A 24,650-nucleotide genomic window follows, 5' to 3' on the forward strand; every position below is an offset into this window, starting at 1 on the left:
GAAGAAAAAAAGAAAATGAGAAGGAAAACGAAGGAAAATAGGAGAGAGAGAGAGAGAGAGAGAGAGAGAGAGAGAGAGAGAGAGAGAGAGAGCGCAAAACAGAGAGAAGTCGTGTCTGGCTCAACCTATTTTTTCTGGCCTCCCTCTCGGTTAGGTTATGTAAAGGAGTGGTGGGCAGCGCTGCATGGCTTGCCCCTGCTCCCCCCTTGTAGCGGCGGCGGCGGTGGAGGAGGAGAGGAAAGAGAAAGAGGAGGAGGAGGAGGTGGTAATAGAGGACAGCATTGAATAGGAGTGATAGATAGATAGATAGATAGATAGATAGATACAAACATACAGACATACAGACATAGAAAGAGGAGTGTGATAGAGAGGACAACATTGAATAGGAGTGATAGATAGATAGATACAAACATACATACAGACAGACATAGAAAGAAGAGAGGGAAGAAGAGAAGGAGGAGGAGGAAGATAGAGAGGATAGCATTAACTTAGATTGAAAGACAGATACAGACATACAAACATACATTACAGATATAGAAAGAGGAGAGGAGAAGAGAGGAGAGAAGGAGGAGGAGAGGACAGTTAAAAGTTGACAGGCAGGATAAATGGGACGTGGATATATAGACAGTCAGCCAGAGAGAGAGAGAGAGAGAGAGAGAGAGAGAGAGAGAGAGAGAGAGAGAGAGAGAGAGAGGGGGGGGGGGGTAAACAAATCAAGGTCCCTGGTCACTGCCTCCTCCACCTTTGAGCCTATAAGGAAACTGTCGTGCAAATGGTCTTGTCTCCTTAAATGGTTGGGCCACAGACAGACAGACAAACGGAGAGACAGACAAAGACAGACAGATAGATAGATCGACAAACATTTATAGAGACAGACAGACATATATACAGACAGACATATATAGACAGATCCACAAACAGATACATAAAAAGACAGACATAGATATTGCCCACAGCCTTACACATACAAACACTAAATAAAAATACCTTAGAAATATAAACCTCAATCCATTAGGACGAAACCGATGCAAGGAGAAAGTGCAGCCCTTCAAGAGTTCATTCAGTAAAGCCATTTCAAAGTCTGAGCCACACCATATAAGGCCTAAGCCACACCATGTCTTATCTATCGCCCACAGCCCTTAAGACCTAACCCCACCACTTGAGGTCTGGCTACATTAAGTCCCTTTTGGGCCACTAATCCCATGTCTTTGCCACACCACTTCTCTATGCCCATATGGCGTCAGTATTATCCACAGTATGCTCTAGTCTGTGCCACACCCTATTCTCTGGCCATATCGCATCGTCTTGACCTCATCCTTTCCTAGTCTGACCATCTAGTTTGGGCCACATTATGACCCTATCAGCCATACCATGTTTAGTTTTGGCCATTTTAAGTCTTCTAAGCTGCATCATGTCTGATTTAGGCCATATGAAGACCCAATGACCCACACCATATCTAGTCTAGGCCAAATGAAGTCTCGTCTGAATCACACTGTTTTAAGTTGGGGTCATGTTAAGTCGGCTGTGCTACGTCATGTTAAGTTTAGGTCTCAGGTTTCGTCTGTGTCACGCCATGTCTAGTGTAGGCCAGATCAAGTCCTGCCTGAGCCGCACTCTAGTTGGGGTCAAATCGTCTCGTCTGTGCCTCCCCTTGTTTAGTGTGTCATAATAGCCTTCGTCTGTGCCACCCCATGTCTAGTTTAGGTCACGTGGAGTCTCGTCTTTGCCTCCCCACGGTCTGGTTTGGGCCACACCGCGGCTTTGTTACCAGGCACGGGTTTTTGCGTGTGCAAGGCGGAATGTGTGGACGGGCGGTGGAGTGAGTGGGTGCAGAGGGGAGTGAGTGCGGAATGACCTAGTTAGTGGCGGGACGAGTCGTGGCGTGACACCTGGGGACACTCAACAGGCACTGCCACCACCGGGAGACTCGCCGCCACCACCCTGACACTACTCGGCTCCTGCTGGCTGGTGGTACTGGTGGGTGGAGGAGGAGGAGGACTAGGCTGCGAGTCAAGTGGGGACAAAGGAGAGAGTGAGAGAGCGACCCAGGCTGGCAAGGGAGGAGGAGGAGGGGTAAGGAGGGAGAGGAAAGGTTCTCAGGCCGCCACCACCACCATCACCGCCGCCGCCGCCGCCACCACCCTCCGTCACGCGTGGGGAGCCGCGGCTCATACGCCAATCATCGCGGTGGGTACACGCTGCCCCAGCCACCCCAGGGTCAGGTCAGGCGGGCAGCACGGGGCAGGGGCAGGGGCGGCCAGGAGGGGGCAGGGTGAGGCAGGGTAGCAGCAGGGCCGTGGCTGTAGTACAGTTTTACGGGCGTTCTGTCCTGTCTTTGTTGGCCGCGTCGCGTAGCCGTCGGGGCGCCGGGCAGGGCAGGTGGTGGTGGTGGTGGTGGTGGTGTTCAGGCCAGGACAGTCCTCCTTGAGCCTGGTTGATGGTTGGGGGCGGTGGTGGTGGTGGTGTCACGGCCCCGTAACCTCACCACCGCCGCCCCCACGCAGGGCCGGGCGGCGGGGCGGTGGGCGGGCGGGTGGTGGGTGACCGAAGCATTGCAGAAGACAGACGAAGGGAGGTGGAGAGCGTGGCGGGGGGGCGGGGTGGCCTGGGGGGTAGGCCGGCCCGGCGTGGTTGCAAGATGTTGCGACGGAGCCACCACCACAGCGGCGGCGGCGGACCAAGACTGCCTGCCTGCACCCCCTCCCTCCTCCCTCACTCTCTTTCTACCCCGCGCTCTCTTTACACCCTACTCTCTCGCCGCTCTCCCTCCCATAGCTATCTTTGTGCGCCGTACTTGTTAGCGGGGCTCCGGGCTCCCCGTCGACTCTCGCCCCCGCCTCTTGGTCCTAAGGCCCCGCGCGGCCCCGGCAGTGTCTGTCCTTGGTGGGTCCCCACACACAGGGGCAAGGGGCGGGCCTGGCTGCCTGGCCTGGCATGGCATGGCCACCGGCATAGATAAGTCTGGACCCAACCCTACCCTCACCCTGCCCTCAGCTCAACATTATCCCCTCAGAACGGCTCTCGTCCCCTCGCTCCCCCCCGCCCCCCGCCAGGCAGTGAGTGCCGGCCCAGCCCTCCGCCGTGGTGTGGCCGCGGCCAAGTGCAGTGTGGAGCTGTGATACGGCGCGAGTGTTGCATGAGTGAGTGTGTGCGTGGGTGCGTGCATGGGGGAGCGGGGTAGTGTCCCCACACAGCCGCGCGTGGCGGGCCTACAGCGTACGGGCGGCGGTGTAGCGCTCGTACGGGGGAGAGGCAGGGCAGTGTGAGGTGCGCCGCTCAGCCGCTTGGAGGTGCGGGCCCTCGTCCCCGCGTGTGCCGCCGCCTCAGCTGGTAGACCGCCCGCGTCCCTCGTCCCCGCGTCTGTCCCGCCCGCTGCCCTGTCGCGTTACCCCTGCGTCCCTGCTGGCCCTGCCCCACGCCGCCTTGCCCTGCCCTGCGCTGCCCCACACGTCCCTCCCTCAAGTTGCAGGCTTGATGGGCGCGGGTTGCAGGCCTTGCAGGAGCAGGACCACGACGCTGCAGGGCTCGTGGTCCCGTGGTGCCTGCACCAACGCCCCGCCGAGGACTGTCACGAGTGCGAGTGGCGACACAGTGAACCTTATCGTGGCGTGCGGAAAAATGTGATATCGGTGACGAAGGTTATTTTTGCGGCGTGACAAAGGAGTAACTGGTGTGTCGGTGGTGGTGGTGATGCAGCGAAGCCCAGCGACCCCCACGTGAGGACCTGTGTGTGTGTGTGTGTGTGTGTGTGTGTGTGTGTGTTCTGGCGGGAGGGACAGTGAATAAGAGAGAGAGAGAGAGAGAGAGAGAGAGAGAGAGAGAGAGAGAGAGAGGACATGGGCTAGAGCTATGTGTTGAGGCAGCATGTGTGGGTGGCGGTGGTGGTGGTGGTGGCCGGTGGGTGGGGTGGCTGCACGGCCCAATAGGGGAGCCATACCCTCCACCACCCTCACCACCACCCTCCCTATACACCGTAGCAACACTGCATCACCACACAACTCTCCTCACCCTTCTCCCGCCCTCCCTCACACCCACCCACCCACCCACCTCTCTCCCGCCCTCTCGCCCCAGTAGTTTTCAGTGACCTTAGGAAGTACCATTACATAAGACCGTTCACTTCTTTTTCATTAGCATAAACCAACGGCACCACCACCACCACCACCACCTCCACCACCACTACCACCTGCCCCTGTATACACACCATCCATCTCTCACTCCCTTCCCCAGACTATTTCTTTGTTTTCTAGTTGACTCGTGGCAGTGGCGGTGGTGGTAGTAGTAGTAGTAGTAGTAATAGTAAGTGCAGAGGTAGCAGTAGTAGTAGTAGTAGTAGATATTTTTTACTCCTCGTGTGTGTGTATGTGTGTGTGTGTGTGTGTACAGACGAGAGACAGATGGCGGGAAGGGATGGGAAGGGAATAGATGGAGTAGACTGTGTGTGTGTGTGTGTGTGTGTGTGTGTTTACGTTCACTGCCATAGGTAGGGGACGTCTAATTTTGTTAACCCGTAAAATTTGGGGAAAAGGGGAAGTTGCAAGGGTGGTCTGGCGAGGCGGCCTTGTTGCGAACGGTACTCGTGTTGTTTAGGGAGAGAGGACAAGTTCGGGTATTGTGGCGCCGAAGTAGTCCTGCCATTCAGTCTTGTAGCTTCTTCCTTAAAATTACCTCCTAACTTTGAAACGAGAGAAAAAATAATTAGTGATTGATACAAGTAAACAGTCTTACTTTATCCTTGTTATGTTGTTGTTTAGGGAGAGATTACAAGTTCGGGTATTGTGGCGCCGAAGTAGTCCTGCCTGTCAGTCTTGTAGCTTCCTTAAAATTACCTCCTAACTTGTTAACGAGAGAAAAATAATTAGTTGATAGATACAGGTAAACAGTCTAACTTCATCCTTGCTATATTTTTTGACGATGAAGGGATGAATAAGGGAAACAGACCAAGAGATATTAAACCAAACGAACATAAGTGAAGTTGAAGGCTCTCTCAAATTAATTATCCACATCAAATCATCATCCTCTTTATCATGTCATTAGTAGGATTAGGCCTTTCCCAACATCCACCACCTCTCTTTCAAATGTTTGTGTGCTCCATCATATTTAGGCAAAGATTTTGATTCTTTCTCCACCTGGTTCTCCTTGTGCTCAGTCTTTAACATTTTGTCCCTCCTCCTCCTCATCATCATCATCATCATCCTTCACAACTACTACTGCTATTACTACTACTACTGCTACTACTATTACTACTACTACTACTCCTGCTGCTGCTTGTAAAATATGATGTTTCGTTTGTTACTTTGGTTGAGCCAAAGATCCCACACTATATCAAAATAACGATTGCTTCAAACTTCACATTTAATCATGTTTTGGGGTGAGATATTACTTTCTTGGGTGACTGTACTACTTTCTGAAAGGTTAGGGAGTTCGTTTGGAATGCCCGAAGCGAGTTGTTCCTCAGACCCAACTATTTACATGGCAGTTTTAGATTCATGTTATTTGTGTTTTGGAGTGAGATTAGACTTTTTTGGGCGACTGTACTACTTTTCAAGGGTTATGGAGTTCGTTTAGGGTGCCCAAAGCGAGTTGTTCCTCAGACCCAACTAAATATATAAATGATGATTGTTTTTAGATTCATGTCATATATATTTTGGGGCGAGATACGACTTTCTTGGTTGACGGTATAACTTTTCATGAGGTTAGGTTAGACTCTTAATGGTTGAGGTTGTTGAAATGAAAAAGTATAAATAAGTAAAAGAAATAAATTAATGCGAAATAAGAACTAAGAAAAAAGAAAAGAGAAAAGAAATAAGAACAAATGAATAATAATAAGAAATGAGTAAAAAAATAAGAAATAAGAAAAAAAAAATAATGAAAAGTAAGTAAATAAAAAAACGTGCATTGAGTCATGAACTTCTACCGTCACCATTACCACCACGCACCGTTACACTATCACCATCATCACCCCACGCCCCCAACACCACCACCACCATTAAACTGTTTCGAGGTCTTACATAACACCACCATCGCCACCCCCACCACCACTGTCACATCACTATTCCACCATCACCACCATCACCATCACTACCACCACTACTAGACTGTCAGATGGGGGTGTTTTGAGACTCTCCACCACCACCATCACCACCATTCCACCACCATCAACAACCTCAACACCATCATGGCAGTAGACATCACCACCACCACCATCATCACCACCACTTCTGTTACATCACCACTTTCACACCACCATTGACAGCGCCAGTTTGCACGCACCATTCCAGTTAGTACTCATCATCGTCACTATCAGCTATCACATCGCAGAGCAGAGGCCTTTCCCAACGTCATCTCACTGTCTGATGTTAATGTACTCCATCCTGTTCCGGTAAATGCTCTTAACTTAATTTTCTGCACCTTGTTTTCTGTCTGCCTTCATTTCTCTTACAAGTTCATTTTTGTCATCATTTTTAAGGCAAGTCCATTTTTTTTTTTTTGTTCTTAGTCATCTTAAAAAAAATCTTCAGCTTGCGTCTGTTCCCTTATCCGTGATCCTCTCTCCTCGCGCCAAGGGAAAACTTCCACTGGATAGATAGCGACGTGGGAGGATCCAGTGATGTCAAACCATTGAATGTTTATTAATCTTGCACTCTTATCGTATTGCAACACTAGTTTTTTTGTTCCCCGGCTAAGTTTTCCGTATTAGGGTTTTGTAGAACAATGCTTATGAGAACCTGAGAACATACTTATAATCTAATCAAGGGCATGAAAACTTTGTAACACCCCAAAGAGGAAACAATAACATTACCCACAACCTCGCCCACAAGAGAACCTCCCCCCCCCCCCAAAAAAAAAAAAAAATAAATAAATAAATAAATAAATCTGCACAGAGAGGACCCATTGAGACCCCTGCAGTATGACATCAAGAAGAGGTACTCGAGAATATTAAAACCCTTTATAACACCACCAAGAGGAAGCATTAACAATATCTACAACCTTGTATATGAGAGAAAGATTCGCCAAAATGTTTCTCTGCCACGAGGAGAGGACCCAGAAAGACCCCTGCAGTGTGCCAGAGTAGGAGAGCCTTGAAGAATACCAAGTATCAAAGTCAGCATCGAGACACCTCTCTAAATGACTCTGTTCTCCCGTTCTTCGTATTCTACTAAGCACTATTTCCAGGATCAGCGCCAAAATTGCGGCCTTTTTTTGCGCCCTAGAGCCATCTCCTTTCCTGCACAAAAAGAGAAATTAACAAGAACCACAATCTCGCTTATGAGACAATGACCCCTAAAACTACTTACTAGTAAAGAATGTGGGCCCCAGAAAGACCCCCCGCAGTATGCCATCAAGAGGAAGTACCCAAGGACATAACCGTAAGCAACGCCACAAAGATGAGTCACTTAAACCACAACCTCGTGTAGGAGTGAAAGACTGCCAATATTTCTCCCTTGCAAAGAGGAAAGGACCAAGACCGACCCCTGCAGTACCCCATCAACAGAGAGTATTCAAGGACATACGAACCCAAAGGAACTCCACTAAGATGAACCACTTTAAACCACAACGTCGTTTAGAAAAGAACGACCCTCAATTTCGCCCTCCCCCCTTGCAAATAGGAGAGGACTCAGGAACACCCTTGCCGTACACCAGTGGAAAGTACGCAAGGACGTTAAAGCTCTTACGAACACCGCCAAGAGATCCTTATATGACCAACAACCTCGTTTATAAGAGAAAGCCCAACAATAAAGCTTACCCCCATTTCCCTTCAAAGAGGAGAGGACCCAGTAACATCTTCGTGGTGTCCCATCAACAACAAAACTTATCCCATTTCCCTTCAAAGAGGAGAGGCAGTAACTTCTTTGTAGTATCCCATCAACAACAAAACTATCCCCATTTCCCTTCAAAGAGGAGAGGACCCAGTAACGTCTCTGTGGTATCCCATCAAGAGGAGCAGCCACCCAAGGACATTAAAACCCGTTACAATACTACCAAGAGGAATTTTAATGACCCACGAACTTACGTAAGAAGAAAAAGACCACAAAGAGGCCCATTACCCTGCAGAGAATAGAGGACCCAGTTGCGTCTCTGTGGTATCCCATCAAGAGGAGCAGCCACCCAAGGACATTAAAACCCGTTACAATACTACCAAGAGGAATGTTAATGACCCTATAAGAGAAGAAAATGCTAAAAAAAAGAAAAGAAAAAAAAATTCTAGAAAACAATAGAGTACCCGGTAACACCTTGTAGCATGCCATCAGGACTAACCCAGAAGAAAGAAAATACTAAAATCCCGCTTAGATGCACGACCCCTTAAAAGAAAAAAACGCTAAAAAAAAGAAAAAAAAATCTAGAAAACAATAGAGTACCCGGTAACACCTTGTAGTATGCCATCAGGAGTTGCCAGAAGAAAGACTCGTTACTAAGCCTTGAGAGAAGAAAAAGCGCTCAGACCCACGAACATACTGAAGAAGGAAAAAGACCCCTCCCCCCAAAAATAATAAAACTGATGTCCCTTCAGAGAGAAAAGCCGGAATGACTCCCTGAAGTGCATCGACCAAAGGAACAAAAATCAATACCACATCCAGGAAGAAAAAGACTCGGAAGACTTAATTACCTTGCCCAAGAGAAGACCCGGAGTGACGCCCTGAAGAGTATCGACTAAAGAAACAAAAAAATAACTAATACCGTAACCAAGATGAGAAAGTCCACTGGAAACCCACCAACTCAATCTTCAAGAGCGTAACAGTTTGCTTTTATTAGATGTGCAGTCAGTAACGCAAGAGTGACAGGAGAACATCAGTGGTCCAACTTAAGAGAGGATTGAGGTCTTTTAATGTGGGTGGAATCGTTACCAGGGGATTGAATGAATGAAAGCAGTACTGGATCATCTGGCAGACGATTGAAGACTCCCTGATATGGATGGAAGCGTTTCTCAAATATCTGGTAGAGGATTGAAGTCTATAATATGGGCGAAGAGGTTCCTCGATTCTCTTCTCTCCTCTTCGCGTGATCCCCGAAGAACTTAACCTTTCCTTGGCCTTAAGACGAGAGAAGATAAAGGATCCGACTTATAGATGATCGAAGTCTATATAACGTGGAGGAAAGCGTTGCTGATCCTACTTCGTGTGAGCCTTGAAGAACATTGGATTGCGGCCCTTGAAGTCTCCACGTATCAACAGGCGTCAGAGAGAGAGAGAGAGAGAGAGAGAGAGAGAGAGAGAGAGAGAGAGAGAATACCTTACCACATCCAACATTTTGCATCCGGTCCGACTTTGATTTCGTTGGGAAGCGAAAGAAAAAGAAATATACAGAAGTGTTTTAATAAAGTTGAAAGGAAATGCCTCGCCCACGTTAACCCGCCCTAGCACGGAGGCCCAGTGTGTGTGTGTGTGCATGTGTGTGTACCCATTGCATGTTCACTCGGGTCACAGAGCACGGCGATATGAAGACAGGTATTCACACACACACACACACACACACACACACACACACACACACACACACACACACACACACACACACACTCGAACACACACCCACGACTGCTACTGTCCACAATCATTGCTTCCTCGAATAGGCTTGCATTCTCAACTACTACTACTACTACTACTACTACTACTACTACTACTACTACTACTACTACTACTACTTCTACCACCACCACCACCACTACTACCACTACTACTACTACTACTACTACTACTCCTACGTAACCAACCACCACTGTTATATGCAACCAACCTACCGCCACCACGTCTCCATCACCACCACCACCACCATTAAGACTCCCTAGGCGGCCATATCACCACCCACCACCACGGGCTACTCGAGACCTCAACACCACTTACTAGTACATCTTCATCACCTCAAGTAGAAGTAGAGGGATATAATGGATAGCAATAGTAGTAGTAATAGTAGTAGTAGTAGTAGTAGTTGTAGTAGGTTTGAATACAGAAAAAAAATTATAATCAGAAAAAAAGAAGGGAGGACAAGGGATAAGAATGGGTATGCCTTCATCATCATCATCATCCATTATTAGCCCACTGCAAGACCAAAGCTTTCCTCCAACACTCCACTCCTCCCAGACCGATGATGGTGTGTTGGTGTGCACTCCATCCTGCTACTGCAAAGGTTCTAATTTCATCCCTCCCCACCTGGCTCTCCCTCCCTCTCTCGGCCCTGACTTCTATAACTCCTGGGCTGCCACTGGGTACAAAGAAGCGGCTGAACAGTAAACCTAGGCAACAAAACCACCGCCAAGTTATATAACACGGGAGTTTTAGTATCATTGAGGGAGGGGAAGGGAAAGTTTGGTTACATGGGGACGGATTAGTATAAATTCTTGTCCATATATAGACGCATTAACAGTAAATGAAGCAACTAAGGTATATTATATGGGACTTTTACTTGCATAGAAGAAAAAGAAGAAGGGAATGTTGGCTGAATAGAGAAACTGATGGCTGTATAGAGACATTGATATCAAACTTCGATCATATAGAGACGAGTTAACAGTAAATTTAACCAACCTTATCACCCAAAAAGTTATGTAATACGGAACTTTTAATTGCTTGTAGGAAGGGAGAGAGAACGTTTTGTTACATACAGACGGATTAGTAACAAACACTGGACATATAGAGACGGGTTAATATATAATTCGAAGCTTTTTAACTGCATATAAGAGAAGACAGGAGAATTTTTTGCCATTTTAGAAACTTAGCAGACACCTCAACCCACTTCACCACCACTTAGGTTTATAGATTGTGGCAGTCTTAATCGTGTAAAGGGAGGAGAAGGGAAAGTTTTGCCACATAGAAACAGTCACCTCAACCTGCTGAACCATCACTAGGTTACATAACACGAGTTTTAATATCGGCATCCAGAGGCCTCTCCACCCCCAAATCGACCTCTTCTGGACACTTATTTCTACTTTCTCATATAGGAGCAGTGACTAGCGGACTTTTTTTATTATTATCTTTTCCTTCTTTTCCCTTGAGCTGCATCCTTTACTGTAAAAATATAGGGAATAGAGGGGAAAGTCTGGACATACAGGGAATAGAGGGGAAAGTCTGGACACATACAGGGAATAGAGGGAAAAGTCTGGACACATACAGGGAATAGAGGGGGAAGTCTGGACACATACAGGGAATAGAGGGGGAAGTCTGGACACATACAGGGAATAGAGGGGGAAGTCTGGACACATACAGGGAATAGAGGGGGAAGTCTGGACACATACAGGGAATAGAGGGGGAAGTCTGGACACATACAGGGAATAGAGGGGGAAGTCTGGACACATACAGGGAATAGAGGTGGAAGTCTGGACACATACAGGGAATAGAGGGGAAAGTCTGGACACATACAGGGAATAGAGGGGAAAGTCTGGACACATACAGGGAATAGAGGGGGAAGTCTGGACACATACAGGGAATAGAGGGGGAAGTCTGGACACATAGATAGATACATTAGATGGAGACGGCATAACAGGAACAGCGACTCCTTAATTATGAAAGAAAAGGGAGAAGGGAATAAATGGAAAAGCTGGATAAGGAGAAATAAAAAGTGGGAAAAGAAATTGCTGTATAGAGACATAAACAACAGTAAGTCTCACCAACCAAACCATCACAAACCTAATGACAAGGAACGTGATATACAGCAACAGCATAAAACAAAATAACAGAAAGCCTAAGCAACAAAACGGCCAGTAAGTTGAATAAAAAGGGACGTCTTGTAGCTACCGCATAGGGCGATGAAGGGAAAGTTTGCCTATACAGACCAACAGCAGCCTCAACCTACTTAACCACGGCTAACTTATATAATGTGGGACTTCTTATATCGTATCGGGAGAAGGTAGAGTTTAGCTTTAGAAAGAGACTGTAATATGGGAGTCTTTAATATTGTACAGACATGAGAAGGGAGAGTTTAGCAATATAAAGACTATAATATGGAGCTTCTTGATATTGTAAAGGAAGGAGAAGGGAGAATTTAGATAGAGAAAAATTACAATGTGGAGCTTTTTAATATCGTATAAGACGGAGAGGGGAAAGTTCAGCTTGAGAGAGATCGTGATATGGAACCTTTTAATATCGTATAGAGAGGACGAGGGAGAATTTAGCTACAAAGAGACTATAATATGGGAGGATTTAATATTGGAAAGGAAGAGTTTAGCAAGAAAGAGACTATAATATGGGAGGTTTTAATATTAGAAAGGAAGAGTTTAGCAAGAAAGAGACTATAATATGGGAGGTTTTAATATTAGAAAGGAAGAGTTTAGCAAGAAAGAGACTATAATATGGGAGGTTTTAATATTAGAAAGGAAGAGTTTAGCAAGAAAGACTATAAGATGGGAGGTTTTAATATTGAATAGGAAAGAGAAGGAAGAGTTTAGCAAGAAAGAGACTATAATATGGGAGGCTTAAATATTGAAAAGGAAGAGTTTAGCTAGAAAGAGACTATAATATGGGAGGTTTTAATATTAGAAAGGAAAAAAAAAGGAAGAGTTTAACTAGAAAGAGACTATAATGTGGGAGGCTTTAATATTGAATAGGAAAGAAAAGGAAGAGTTTAGCAAGAAAGATTATAATATGGGAGGTTTTAATATTGTATAGGAAAGAGAAGGAAGAGTTTAGCTAGAAAGATACTATAATATGGGAGGTTTTAATATTGTATAGGAAAGAGAAGGAAGAGTTTAGCTAGAAAGAGACTATGATATGGGAGGTTTTAATATTGTATAGGAAAGAGAAGGAAGAGTTTAGCTAGAAAGAGACTATAATATGGGAGGTTTTAATATTGTATAGGAAAGAGAAGGAATAGTTTAGCTAGAAAGAGATTATAATATGGGAGGTTTTAATATTGTATAGGAAAGAGAAGGAAGAGTTTAGCTAGAAAGAGACTGTAATATGGGAGGTTTTAATATTGAATAGGAAAGAGAAGGAAGAGTTTAGCTAGAAAGATACTATAATATGGGAGGTTTTAATATTGTATAGGAAAGAAAAGGAAGAGTTTAGCTAGAAAGAGACTATGATATGGGAGGCTTTAATATTGAATAGGAAAGAGAAGGAATAGTTTAGTTTTAGAAAGATTATAATATAGGAGCTTTAAAATATTGTATAGGAAAAGAAAGAAGAGTCTAGCTAAAGAAAGACTAAAATGTGTGAGTTTTGATGTCTTATGGGAAGGAAAGAGGAGGAGTTAGCTATAGAAAGACGGCAATAGTAAACATGACCAACGAAACCGCCGTGAAATTGCACAATACGGGACTTTTGACGCATAGAGAGGCAGGGAAAAAGGAGGGTCAGTTTGAGACATTAACAGTAATCTTCGCCATTTTAAACCACCACGAAGTTAAACAATACAAGACATAGTACAGTTTAGGGAGGAAAGGGAAAAGGAGTGGCGATATAGAGACGTTTAACAGGAACCCTTACCAACTAAACCTCCGCTACGTTAGATAATACGTGACATAATCGCCCAAAAGGAGACACTAAAATTAATCTTCAACTAAACCACCACAGTTACATGGTACTTATATAGCGAAGGGAAAGGTTAGACTGAATAAATGAAGACTTGACAGCGAAGGGATTGGAGGAAAGGGACTTGAAGGATAGGAGTAAATGGAGACAGTATAGCAGAAACATTGACTCCATATGAAAGAAAAAAGGGGAAAAGAAAGGAGGGGAAGGGAAGGAAAGGGAGAAAAAGAACGGGAAGGGAAGAATGAAGAAGGGAAACGCTGACGAAATAGAAGTGAAAAGGGGGAAAAGAAAGGAGGGGAAGGGAAGGAAAGGGAGAAAAAGAACGGGAAGGGAAGAATGGAGAAGGGAAACGCTGAAGAAATAGAAATGAAAACGGGAAAAAGAAAGGAGGGGAAGGGAAGGAAAGGGAGAAAGAGAACGGGAAGGGAAGAATGGAGAAAGGAAACGCTGACGAAATAGAAGTGAAAACGGGAAAAAGAAAGAAAGGGAAGGGAAGGAAAGGGAGAAAAAGAAAGGGAAGAATGGAGAAGGGAAACACTGAAGAAATAGAAATGAAAACGGGAAAAAGAAAGAAGGGGAAGGGAAGGAAAGGGAGAAAAGGAAAGGGAAGAATGGAGAAGGGAAACGCTGAAGAAACAGAAGTGAAGAAAAGGAAAAGAAATTACTATATAGGGAATGTAACAGCAGTAATCCTTCACCAACTAAACCACCTCAAAATTACACAACACAGAACTTGATATATAGTGAAGAGAGGGAAACATATTAGCTAGTTTGTAGAGTATGTAGTAAATAAAGAGACACATAATTGCTTGTTTGTAGAGTATATAGCAAAGAAAGGGACCTGTCTTTCGGCCACTCTAACTTTTAAGGAGCAGTGAGTAGCGGGCTTTTTTTCACATTTGTTTCCTTTTTTTATGCCCTTGAACTGACGCCTCTGCTGTAAAAAAAAAAAAAAAAAATAAAAAATAATAGCTAGTTTGTAGATACAGTATATAGTAAAGAAAAGGAAACATACTAGCTTGTTAATAGAGAATACAGTGAAAGAAAAACAATGGCTAGCTTTTTAGAGTATGATTATTATTTAATTTATTATCATCACTACGCGTAGCTACAGGACAGAAGGAAAAGTCTAGTCTACGCAGAAACAATCAAACTCAGTAACCTTGGCCATCTACCCGAACCCCCTCGAAGGCCTGAGTTATATAATAGAGCGTCTAATACTAATTCGTTCTTGTTAACCCCAGTTGGCGAAATTGTCGGAGGAGGAACCGCAAGATTGATAGAGGGGAATTGTGGTCGTGGAAAAGAGAGGAGGCTATGGTGTGTGTGTGTGTGTGTGTGTGTGTGTGTGTGTGTGTGGAATTAAATAGGTCTAGCTTGTGTGTGTCATCAGCGCAGTACAGGAAATGCTTTGGGGCGGTTGAGCATTCCTTTGGCATCTCCCAGTGTTTTTTTTAGTTTTTTTTTTCTTATGTGTGGTGGGAAGGGTGTGCTGCGATCGTTTTCTTTGCTGTTATTTTAATTTTTGTTTGTTTTTTAGCGCGATCTGTCTCATTTTACCACAAACACCACCACCAAACCAACAATACCTAACTACTACTACTACTACTACTACTACTACTATACTACTACTACTACTACTACTACTACTACTACTACTACTACTACTACTACTACTACTACTACTACTACTACCAACAACAACAAACTACTACGAGGAGGAAGAGGAAGAAGAAGAGTCATTATTTCCTGTGTTTTAAAGCATTGCGGTTTGTTGGCAAGGGTCAGTCAGTCAGCCAGTCAGAAGGTTACAGCACTGCCGGGGGCGTAGACGCAGTCAGTCACGCAGTTGCAAAAGTCAGCCAAGAGTCAGTTGTGTGCTGGAAAGGGTTAGGCAGTCAGTCAGTCAAAGGAGTCAGTTATGTTGGAGCGGGTCAGTTAGTCAGTCAGTCAGTCTTACGGTATAGCGGATATATAGGTACACTTTATTCGGTCAGTCAGTTAAGTCAGTCAGTCACTCACTCAGAAGGGTTAATGAGTTGCAACGGGTCAGTAAGTCATTCAGTCAGTCAGTTATATTGGAGCGGGTCAGTCAGTCAGTCAGTCTTACGGTACAGCGGATATATATAGGTACATTTTATTCCGCCAGTCAGTTAAGTCAGTCAGTTAGTCAGCCAGAGGAGTTAATGAGTTGCAGCGGGTCAGTAAGTCATTCATTCCGTCAGTCAGTCAGTCAATCAATTCAATGGTGTAGAATCGGGTTAGTCAGTCAGTCAGTCAGGGGGTTACGGTAGTCAGGGGCGTGTACTCTAATTCAGTCAGTCAGCGAGGGGCGGGTCGAGGGGAGGAAATAACTACATAGAAAATGGTCGGTGGGGTTAATGGTGCATGGCGTGGAAGTGTCGGCGGCGGAGAGAGAGCGAGGGAAGGCTTAGGAGTGTGTGTGTGTGTGTGTGTGTGTGTGTGTGTGTGTGTGTTAAAGGAATTCTAGTTTACTGATAAAAAGAGGAAAGTAGACGCATTGTAATGAATAGAGTTTAGTTGTACGTTTTTATTTATTTTTTATTATTGGGTGGACGAGAAATTGCGTTATATAGTAAAGGAATTCAAGTTTACCGATAAAAAGAGAAAAGTAGACATGTTGAAATGAATAGAGAGTATAGTTGCCGTACTGGATTTCTCTCACCGTACGTTATTTTATTTTATTTTTTTATATTAATGGGTGGAAAATAAATTGCGTTATATAGTAAGGGAATTCTAGTTTACTGATAAAAAGAGAAAAGTAGACGTATTATAATGAATGGAGAAATAACTTGCTATATTTTTTACCTTGTTTTTTTTCTGTTACTGGTACGAAAGGAAATTGCGTTATATAGTAAAGAAATCCTAGTTTACTGCAAAAGAGAAAAGTAGACGAATTATAAAGTGAATGGGAAAAGGAAAAAAAATAGTTGATTTGCTATTTCTCACTCTACGTTTTCTTTTACTTTCCTTTTTATTTTCGTTGCTGGCAGGGAGGGAAATTGCGTCATATCAAGCATGGGGTAATGTAAGAAAAGACAGACTTGCTTGTTTACAGCAATTTAGGTTTATAGTTAAGGCCGCGGTTAGTGTGCCCTCATGCGCTGACACGGAAGGGAAATTATACAGAACATGATGAGGAATAGAGAGAGCCCGATATGCAGTAATTAGTTTATCATAAGAAAATAAGTATTGTATCTAAGGACAGGATATTCTTTGCCATTTTTCTTTGTGGGGTCGTGTACTTTCTCCCGTAGACCTAGAAAGGAAAAAAAAAAAAAAATTAGCGCACACACATTTATCGTTATTTTTATTACTACTACTTCGGTTTGTCGTTGTTTATATTTGTTTTATTTATTTATGTATTTATTTATTATTTGCTTACTTACACGAACCTTATTAATTCATCTTCGTATCTGTGTACCCCAGTGTGTGTGTGTGTGTGTGTGTGTGTGTGTGTGTGTGTGTGTGTGTGTGTGTGTAGCTTGCCACAACCACCACCATCAACACCAGCATCACCACCACCCCCACCACGAACAATATTGATGACAACGAAGGCCGCCGTTATTGCATCGCCGCGCCAACCGATACGATACCATAAGAACCTCGAACAAAGACGTCGTACGCATCTTCTATAATTAGTGTACTCTTCATTTCCAGGTCTTATTTATATTATTACAACATCTAAGAGCAAAATTAGTCACCACACCACAACAACAAAACTCCACTCAATTAAAAGATGAACTAGTTGAGAAAGTCGTACCAGTAATTGAGCAACAACGGACAGAAAACGTTAAAAGCTAGAAAAGAAGAAAAGGGACAAAAAAATAATAGACAATGAAAAGAAAAACACCGTGAAAAGTAATCATCGAAACTTCAAAAGAAAATCGATGAAAAGAAAAGAAAAATCAAAGAAAAATAAATGACTAACGTAGCTGAGTGAAGAAAACGAGCAAGTGAGCGCATCAAAGGAAGGAAATAATATATAAACACACCGGAGAAAAGAACTAAAGAAAATAAATAAGAGAAACAAAGAGAAAAGCAAAGACCAAGAGGGCGAGGAGAGAGCACTCAACCCAACCGTCAGAGGCGACAAAACCCCGCCCTGGAGAACCCCTCGAAGCCACACGACTCACGCACGCCTTTAGCTCGCCTTGGCTTGGCTGTGTGCGGTGTGAGGAGCAAAGGGCGGCCTGGCTCGGCTCTTCGGCTGTGGAGAGCGAGGCCGGCCCTGCAGCAGCCCGTGAGTCAGGCAGCCGCTGGTCCCTGGCAGCTGGCGGCCCTCATGGTTACGGTCAGCAGGGGATGGCGGTGCCCAGAGGAGCATGTGCCGTGAGGACCCGCTGCCACACCCTGGTGAGAGGCGACACACACACACACACACACACACACACACAAACACAGTCTATGCCCAGGCACTTAAACACATACTTACACATACATACATATACGCACGTAAAAGATTATAAAATTGCACACATCTATACCCAGACACTAACACAGATATACACATACATCCACATACACACACATACTAACGCACATAGATAATTATAAGTACATCCATACCCAGGCACTAACACATACACATACACAAACATACACATACATACTACATACACATACATTTAAGATAGAAACAAAACTACACATCCTTAGACAGGCAGTTAAACACACACACACACACACACACACACACACACACACACACACACACACACGTAAGTCTACAAACACGCGCAGTACACAGACTTCTAACGATTGACAGCCTTACGAGACAAAGGAAAAAATAGTATATGATCGCTATCGAGAGCTGACATTGTTCAAGCGTAACCCGAGTGTCAAAATAACTGTGCTTTACTTTCACGCTGAACCACAACCATCTTCTTCCTCCTCCTCTTCTTCTTCTTGTTCTTGTTCTTCTTCTTCTTGTTCTTCTTGTTCTTGTTCTTCTTCTTCTTCATCATCATCATTTCCTTTCCTTCTTTTTTCTTCCTTTCCTTCTTCATTTCTTTTCTTTTTCGTCTTCTCCTCCTCCTCCTGCTTCTTCTCTTTCTTCTTCATCCTCTCTTATACCCTTTGGTCTGCCTCCGCTTTCCTTAAATTAAATAAAGTACAAATCTATTCACACACACACACACACACACACACACACACACACACCATATCAAGAGAACTGTGTAGCGCGGTCAAGCCCTCCTCCTCTCCTCCTCCTCCTCCTCTTTGTCACTTGTTTTTCCTTCTCTTGATAGTTTACATTTTCCATCCTCCCACCTCCTCCCTCCTCCTCCTCCTACGCTTCCCCTCCCCTCCCCTCTCTCCCCTCCTCTCCCGTCCTCACCCTTCCCTCTCCTTCCCGTGTCTTCACTTCCCCTCCTTACATATTCTCCTCTTCCCTCCCTTTCCCTTTCCTTTCCTCTTCCCCCTTCACCTAGACTTGAGGGAAGAGACGGTTGGGTAAAATGTAGAATGGTAGTGCTCTCTCTCTCTCTCTCTCTCTCTCTCTCTCTCTCTCTCTCTCTCTCTCTCTCTCTCTCTCTCTCTCTCTCCATTGTCACTTCCCTTGCATTCTCTTTCTCATATTTTCCATTTCTAGTGTCACTTTTCCTCCTCCTCCTCCTCCTCCTCCTCCTCTTGCCATATTCGTCCCCTTTCTCCCATTACCATTTCTATTCTTCCCCCTGTCTATATATCTTCTATTATACCTCCATTAACAATATTGCTCTTCCTAGATAATATGTATACTCTTTTTAGGCATGGATTTTTCTTTGTGGTTGCATCTCATCACCGCGTCTCTGTTGCACACGGCTTGTTTAGTATGTTTATCATTTTTAATCTTATCAGTTTTCATGGGATTAAGTTATCTTCTGCATTGTTGTTATGTAATATCTTATGAGTAATGTTTTGGTTTGAATATGAATTTCTCTATACATTTCCTCACTATATTTCTGTTCCTCATTTTCCATATATATTTTACCATGATATTACGTTTGATTTTTTTCTCATTATTATTATTTTTTTCTTTTTTTCTATGTACCAAGGAATTTCTTAGCTCATCCCCTGGCTGTGCTTCTGTTTAATATTCCTGTCAGTCTCGCTTATCACTTCACCCTCTCAATTTCCACAATATCACATTATCTTTCAGAGTAATATTTTTAATGCTACGAGTTTTTGCTTGAACATGAATGTCCTTCCATGCCTTCACTTTACCTTTCTTGAATATTCACTTCACTCACGTTCGCCACCTGAGCTTCAGTTTTCGCAGCGTTAAGTATTTTTTGTGATTTCTCAGTTTTCATTTTGACGATTCCCACCGTTGATGTATTCTGCATATCCAGTCGTACGTAATCTTAATAATTTTCTGTATAACATTCCATTCTTTTTTTTTTCCCTCTTGGTATTATACACTGCATTTCAATTGTATATTTAATGTCACTTCTGCTTAGTATTCCTTTTTATTTCCCTTATAATCTGTTTGCTATTATCACAACCATTTTACAAGGGATTTCAATCGTGTATTTTAATCATATACATATCCTCTCTCCACACATCCATTCCTACATTACATACAGCATTCAGAATTGTATATAAATCATTGCTCCTTTCTCCTCATGTCCGTTCTTCTGTCTCTTGTAAGCCTAAACACTGACTTTATAAACAGAATTCTGAACTATATATAAGCATGTCTCCTCTTTCTTCATATCTGTTCATTTCTCTGTTATTCTGTCATTGGGTAGAAATTGGTCCCTTGTAAAACTTGACCTGAAGGCCTTAACATGTTTGGGGAATTGATTTAACCAGTCAACACCCCTTGAACTTGGTCTTAAGGAAATTTTTTAGTAGTCTGCCTTTCACACTCATATATAGCTGTATTTAATTGTATCACTTCTTCCTGCATGTCTGTTCCTCTTTCTCCTCAAATCCCAGACAGGATCTTAAACTCCTTCACCTCAACCACCCACTTTGTAAGCTCGAGGCAACAATAGAAATGAAAATTTGTATTGTTCACTGTATCAGCTTTTTCTCAGTGGCAGTGTCTGATTGCATTATTATATTTTACAGCCACTGATACGTATATACTAATGACAGCCTTTCCAGAATTGAGCTTCTGCATATCTGGTTTTTCTTGAGGTTGGATTATGTGGGGGGGAGCTGTAATGAACTTCCTCTCTGTTTGCTAGTCCAGATTGGCTTTTTGCTGCAGAACAGTGTGCGAGCGAGGAGGGGGAACTGCAATGCCCAAGGGGAAATTCAACAACTCTCAGTTTCATTTTATTTTTGAGCAGTTTTTTCCTGGAGTGTTCGGTCCATGTGTCTGTGTCGTTAGTAAGAGAATAGGTGATTACATTGCATTACATTTTATCTAGGATTACCTCTTTGTCTGTGAGAGAATGAGCGGTACCAAAGTTATTCTGTATCTGGTTTGGGCCTTTGTGTGGCAGGTAATAGTATGAAAAGTGCTTCATCGGACACTGGAAAGGTGACTGATAAAATGAGCTTATTTCCATCCATCTTCCTAATGCAATAATTAACCAGTGTCTTCATTTCTTTGGTGACATAAAGGATTCTTGATAAATAAGAATAACTTGCTTTGTTCAGGAGTATGAAAGTTGATTTGGTATAACTGTTTTGTCTAATATCCTAATGCAAGAGTGAACCGGTATATTCATTCTTTCATCCTTTTCATTGGTATTCTCAGAAACAGCCTTCCTTCTTCCTGTATTTCCTTTCTCCAATAACTTGCTACCAAGATGGGAATACCAAGACACCTCTGCAACTAAATATGATGATTCTCTTGCTGTCTTCCTCTTGTTCTCTCTTGTATGGAGGATTGAGTTCTCTTTGTGATCTGTTGTCCTTGGGGGCCCTCCTGCTGTGTCTGGCTTTGTGTGTGTATTCCACCACTACAAATGATAGGAAGTGACCAACATATACTGTCTCCTATGGATCAATCACTTGTGTGCAGCTCTGCATTGTTTAGGAATATGGGCTAACTCTGTGTATCTTTTCTTTGCAGCACTCCTGATGATGGGAAGTGACCAGTACTGCCTCAAGTGGAACAATCACTGGGCCAACCTGATCCGCGTCTTCAACTCGCTGCTGCAGTCCGAGACATTCGTGGATGTGACGCTGGCATGTGAGGGTCGCCACTTGAAGGCTCACCGGCTTGTACTGTCCGCCTGCTCCCCATACTTCAAGGAGCTGCTTGTCGCACACCCCGACAAGCACCCCATCGTGATCCTCAAGGATGTGCGATACTCCGAGCTGCGGACGCTGGTGGAGTTCATCTACAATGGCGAGGTCTCCGTGGAGCAGAACGACCTGGCGGCCTTGCTCTGCACCGCCCGGGAGCTCCAGATTAAAGGCCTCGCCGATAACCGCCTCCCCGGTGCTCCCTCACCACAGGGGAGGGAGTTCAGCGAGGCAGGGAAGTACACCCTCACCCCGACCACCACCACGGGCCTGCCCACCACCACGTCATGCTCCACCTCGCCACCTCTCGACGTCACTAACATAAAGACCTGCAGTCCAAGAAGAAAGGTCGGGTCAGAAGACCGCCCACCACCCCCCCTCGCAGCGTTCCACCCTGGCATGCCGCCCTCCAGTTACTCCTCCTCGCACTTTGCGGCCTACCACTCACGCCCTGCCTCTAGAGAATCGTCCCCGGTTCACAAGAGGCGGAGGGTGTCGGTGGAGGGGTGCGAGGAGGACGGGGAGGCAGGCGAGGGCAGCAAGCAGGGGCAGAGTGACCCACCAAACGGCCACTTCCCTCAGCAAGATGCCAGCGACAGGCCGTTCCCCTTAGTATCCGGCTCTTCGGGAATCAGAATCGTGGACCAAACCAGAAGAGAGGTAAGCTGGGAGGAAGAATTGATATATTTCCTCATCTGCAAACTAATGGGGTGGGTTTTCATTGTGCTAGGAGAGAGACTTGATATATTAACTGTTAGTATGGGTATCTATGATGATTTCTGGCAGGTGATAACACTCTTGGGATGAAGCAGTTGAATGTTCACAGTGAGCCAAGATTGAAGCAGTAACAGGTATCACAATTGTTGGCATTGAATTTTGGGAACTAGATCAAATAATGTTGCATACCGAATCTTCTGTGTTGGGTACAATGCCTTTTAATTCTTACAGTGGGTGTAGATTTAAACAATTACTATGGTCAAAGCTGCCCGCACTTAACCCGGTAGCAGCGACGGGCCAAATTTGTGGCTTTACCGTGTAGAAGCGACGGGCCAAATTTGTGCCATGATATAAACCCCCCAAAATAGATGATACATAATCTGATCACAAATGCATTGATATATATTATGAAATGGTTTGTGTGAGGGATGATTTTTCTCATTTTTCTCGCTTGAGGGACCATTAAGAAACATGATCCCCGCTGCTACCAGGTTAATAATAATGAATAAATTGTTGTTCCATACAATACTACGTGTTTACATTATAGGATGAAGGATAAAGCTGTGGTCGTTATCTTCATTGATCAAAGGGAATAATTCACCCTTGACAAGATTATGAAAACTGAATGAAAAATAATTGAAGTGGATATGATTATAGATTTCCTACATGCCTCTTCATTTTAATTCATTTGGTGTGAAGGATTACATATTTCCTATTGTGTGATCTTAATTGGATGTTCTGATTCTAATTATGAGTCTTTGGTGATAATTTTTTGAGCAGTGTTGTCTCAGGGCTCATAATTGCTTAGCATATTGTTGCATGAATTTAAATACAAGTACTGATTTTAGTTTTGACAGCTATTGATGAAAACTTGTCTGGTTCATGTTGGGTTCTGTCTTATTACATATCTTTAATAACATCTCAGGGGAATATTTTGATTTTATTTCTGAGTCATTGATGAGAACTTTTTTGTCCTGCCCTGTACTGTCTCTAATTTTATATCTTTTTGCATTATCTAATTATAATACTGACAGCCAGTGATAAGAATATTTTAGTTATATGCATTTATGCTGTGCTAAGTTTCTGTGTTTTCTTGTTTCACATGAAGAAAATGTTTTCAGAGAGAGTTGTTGATGAAGGTTTGCTAGTTGTATATTTTGTGCTGTGTTCAATTTGCACCAATCATTCTGTTTACCTTGGTCTTTATTCGTCAGGACAACAACAACACCCCCCCAACCTGGGACTCAGACAAAGCTTCGCCGTCCATAGCCAAGATCTCTGTTGGTGTGCCCATGGCCACCGCAAGCACCTCCACCAGCAGCCCTGGGGAGCCTAAGGGCTGTGATGATGACGATGATGACAGGGCGCACGTGGTGAGTCTCCCGCTGCTGTGGAATGTCAAAGAGTTAGGTTAGCTTGGGGGGGGGGGGGGGGGTTAGTTAGGTTATGGTAGGGTGTGGCAGGGTAGGGTAGGTTTGAGTGGGGTAGGTCATATGCATTCTTTTAATTCTTTTAATTAGTATTATTATGAGAATAAAAACTTTGATTAGGTTATGTTACATTAGAGGTAATGGATGAAATATTCCTTTATGAGTACTTACCTACTACAACTACTACTACTACTACTACTACTACTACTACTACTACTACTACTACTACTACTGTTACTGGTTACTACTACTACTACTACTACTACTGGTACTGGTACTTCTACTACTACCACTACTTCTATTTTACTACTACTACTACTACTACTACTACTACTACTACTACTACTACTACTACTACTACTACTACTACTACCACTACTGCTACTACTACTACAACTACAACTAATTTCCTAGGGTGTTAAGTTATTCCTCGGTTTCAAAGCTCATTGTTGGGAGATCATTCTTTTTATCTAAGATTGGCACTGGAGTCTTATACCCTATGTTAGGAGAATCTGATTATTATTATTATTATTATTATTATTATTATTATTATTATTATTATTATTATTATTATTATTATTATACTTACATGTTTTAGTAATGCATATTAGAAAATGAGATAAATCATGATAATCACATGCAGAACTATGATAATTGCATTCTCTTCAAATTGTTATGATTATATGCTCTTTCCATATTTATTTTTAGATATAGTGTATTTATGCCTTATGTGTTACAAGGTACAGCATTGTTATGATTACAAGCTCCAGCACAAGTTCCAGTACTGTCATACTTACATCCTCTCCCCATGAATACTGCAAGATACATC

General features: G+C 43.7%; 1 protein-coding gene across 6 annotated transcripts in view; it reads left to right on the forward strand.

Annotated features, from left to right (window-relative positions):
- Window positions 1-924: 924 nt before the first annotated feature.
- LOC127002057 (protein tramtrack, beta isoform-like) overlaps window positions 925-24,650 on the forward strand; it is a 36,608-nt gene continuing 12,882 nt past the window's right edge. Inside the window, exons 1-4 of one of the 6 annotated variants that reach the window (XM_050867427.1) lie at window positions 926-3,716; window positions 17,142-17,837; window positions 21,499-22,334; window positions 23,606-23,764. In XM_050867427.1, coding sequence (XP_050723384.1) covers window positions 17,807-17,837; window positions 21,499-22,334; window positions 23,606-23,764 — 1,026 coding nt within the window. In that variant the 5' untranslated portion in view covers window positions 926-3,716; window positions 17,142-17,806. Of the gene's footprint in view, window positions 3,717-17,141; window positions 17,838-21,498; window positions 22,335-23,605; window positions 23,765-24,650 lie in introns of all 6 variants that reach the window. The other 5 variants (XM_050867429.1, XM_050867430.1, XM_050867428.1 and 2 more) reach the window with 5 other exon arrangements.

The sequence above is a fragment of the Eriocheir sinensis genome, chromosome 22, assembly GCF_024679095.1.
Source record: "Eriocheir sinensis breed Jianghai 21 chromosome 22, ASM2467909v1, whole genome shotgun sequence".
Lineage (NCBI taxonomy): Eukaryota > Metazoa > Arthropoda > Malacostraca > Decapoda > Varunidae > Eriocheir > Eriocheir sinensis.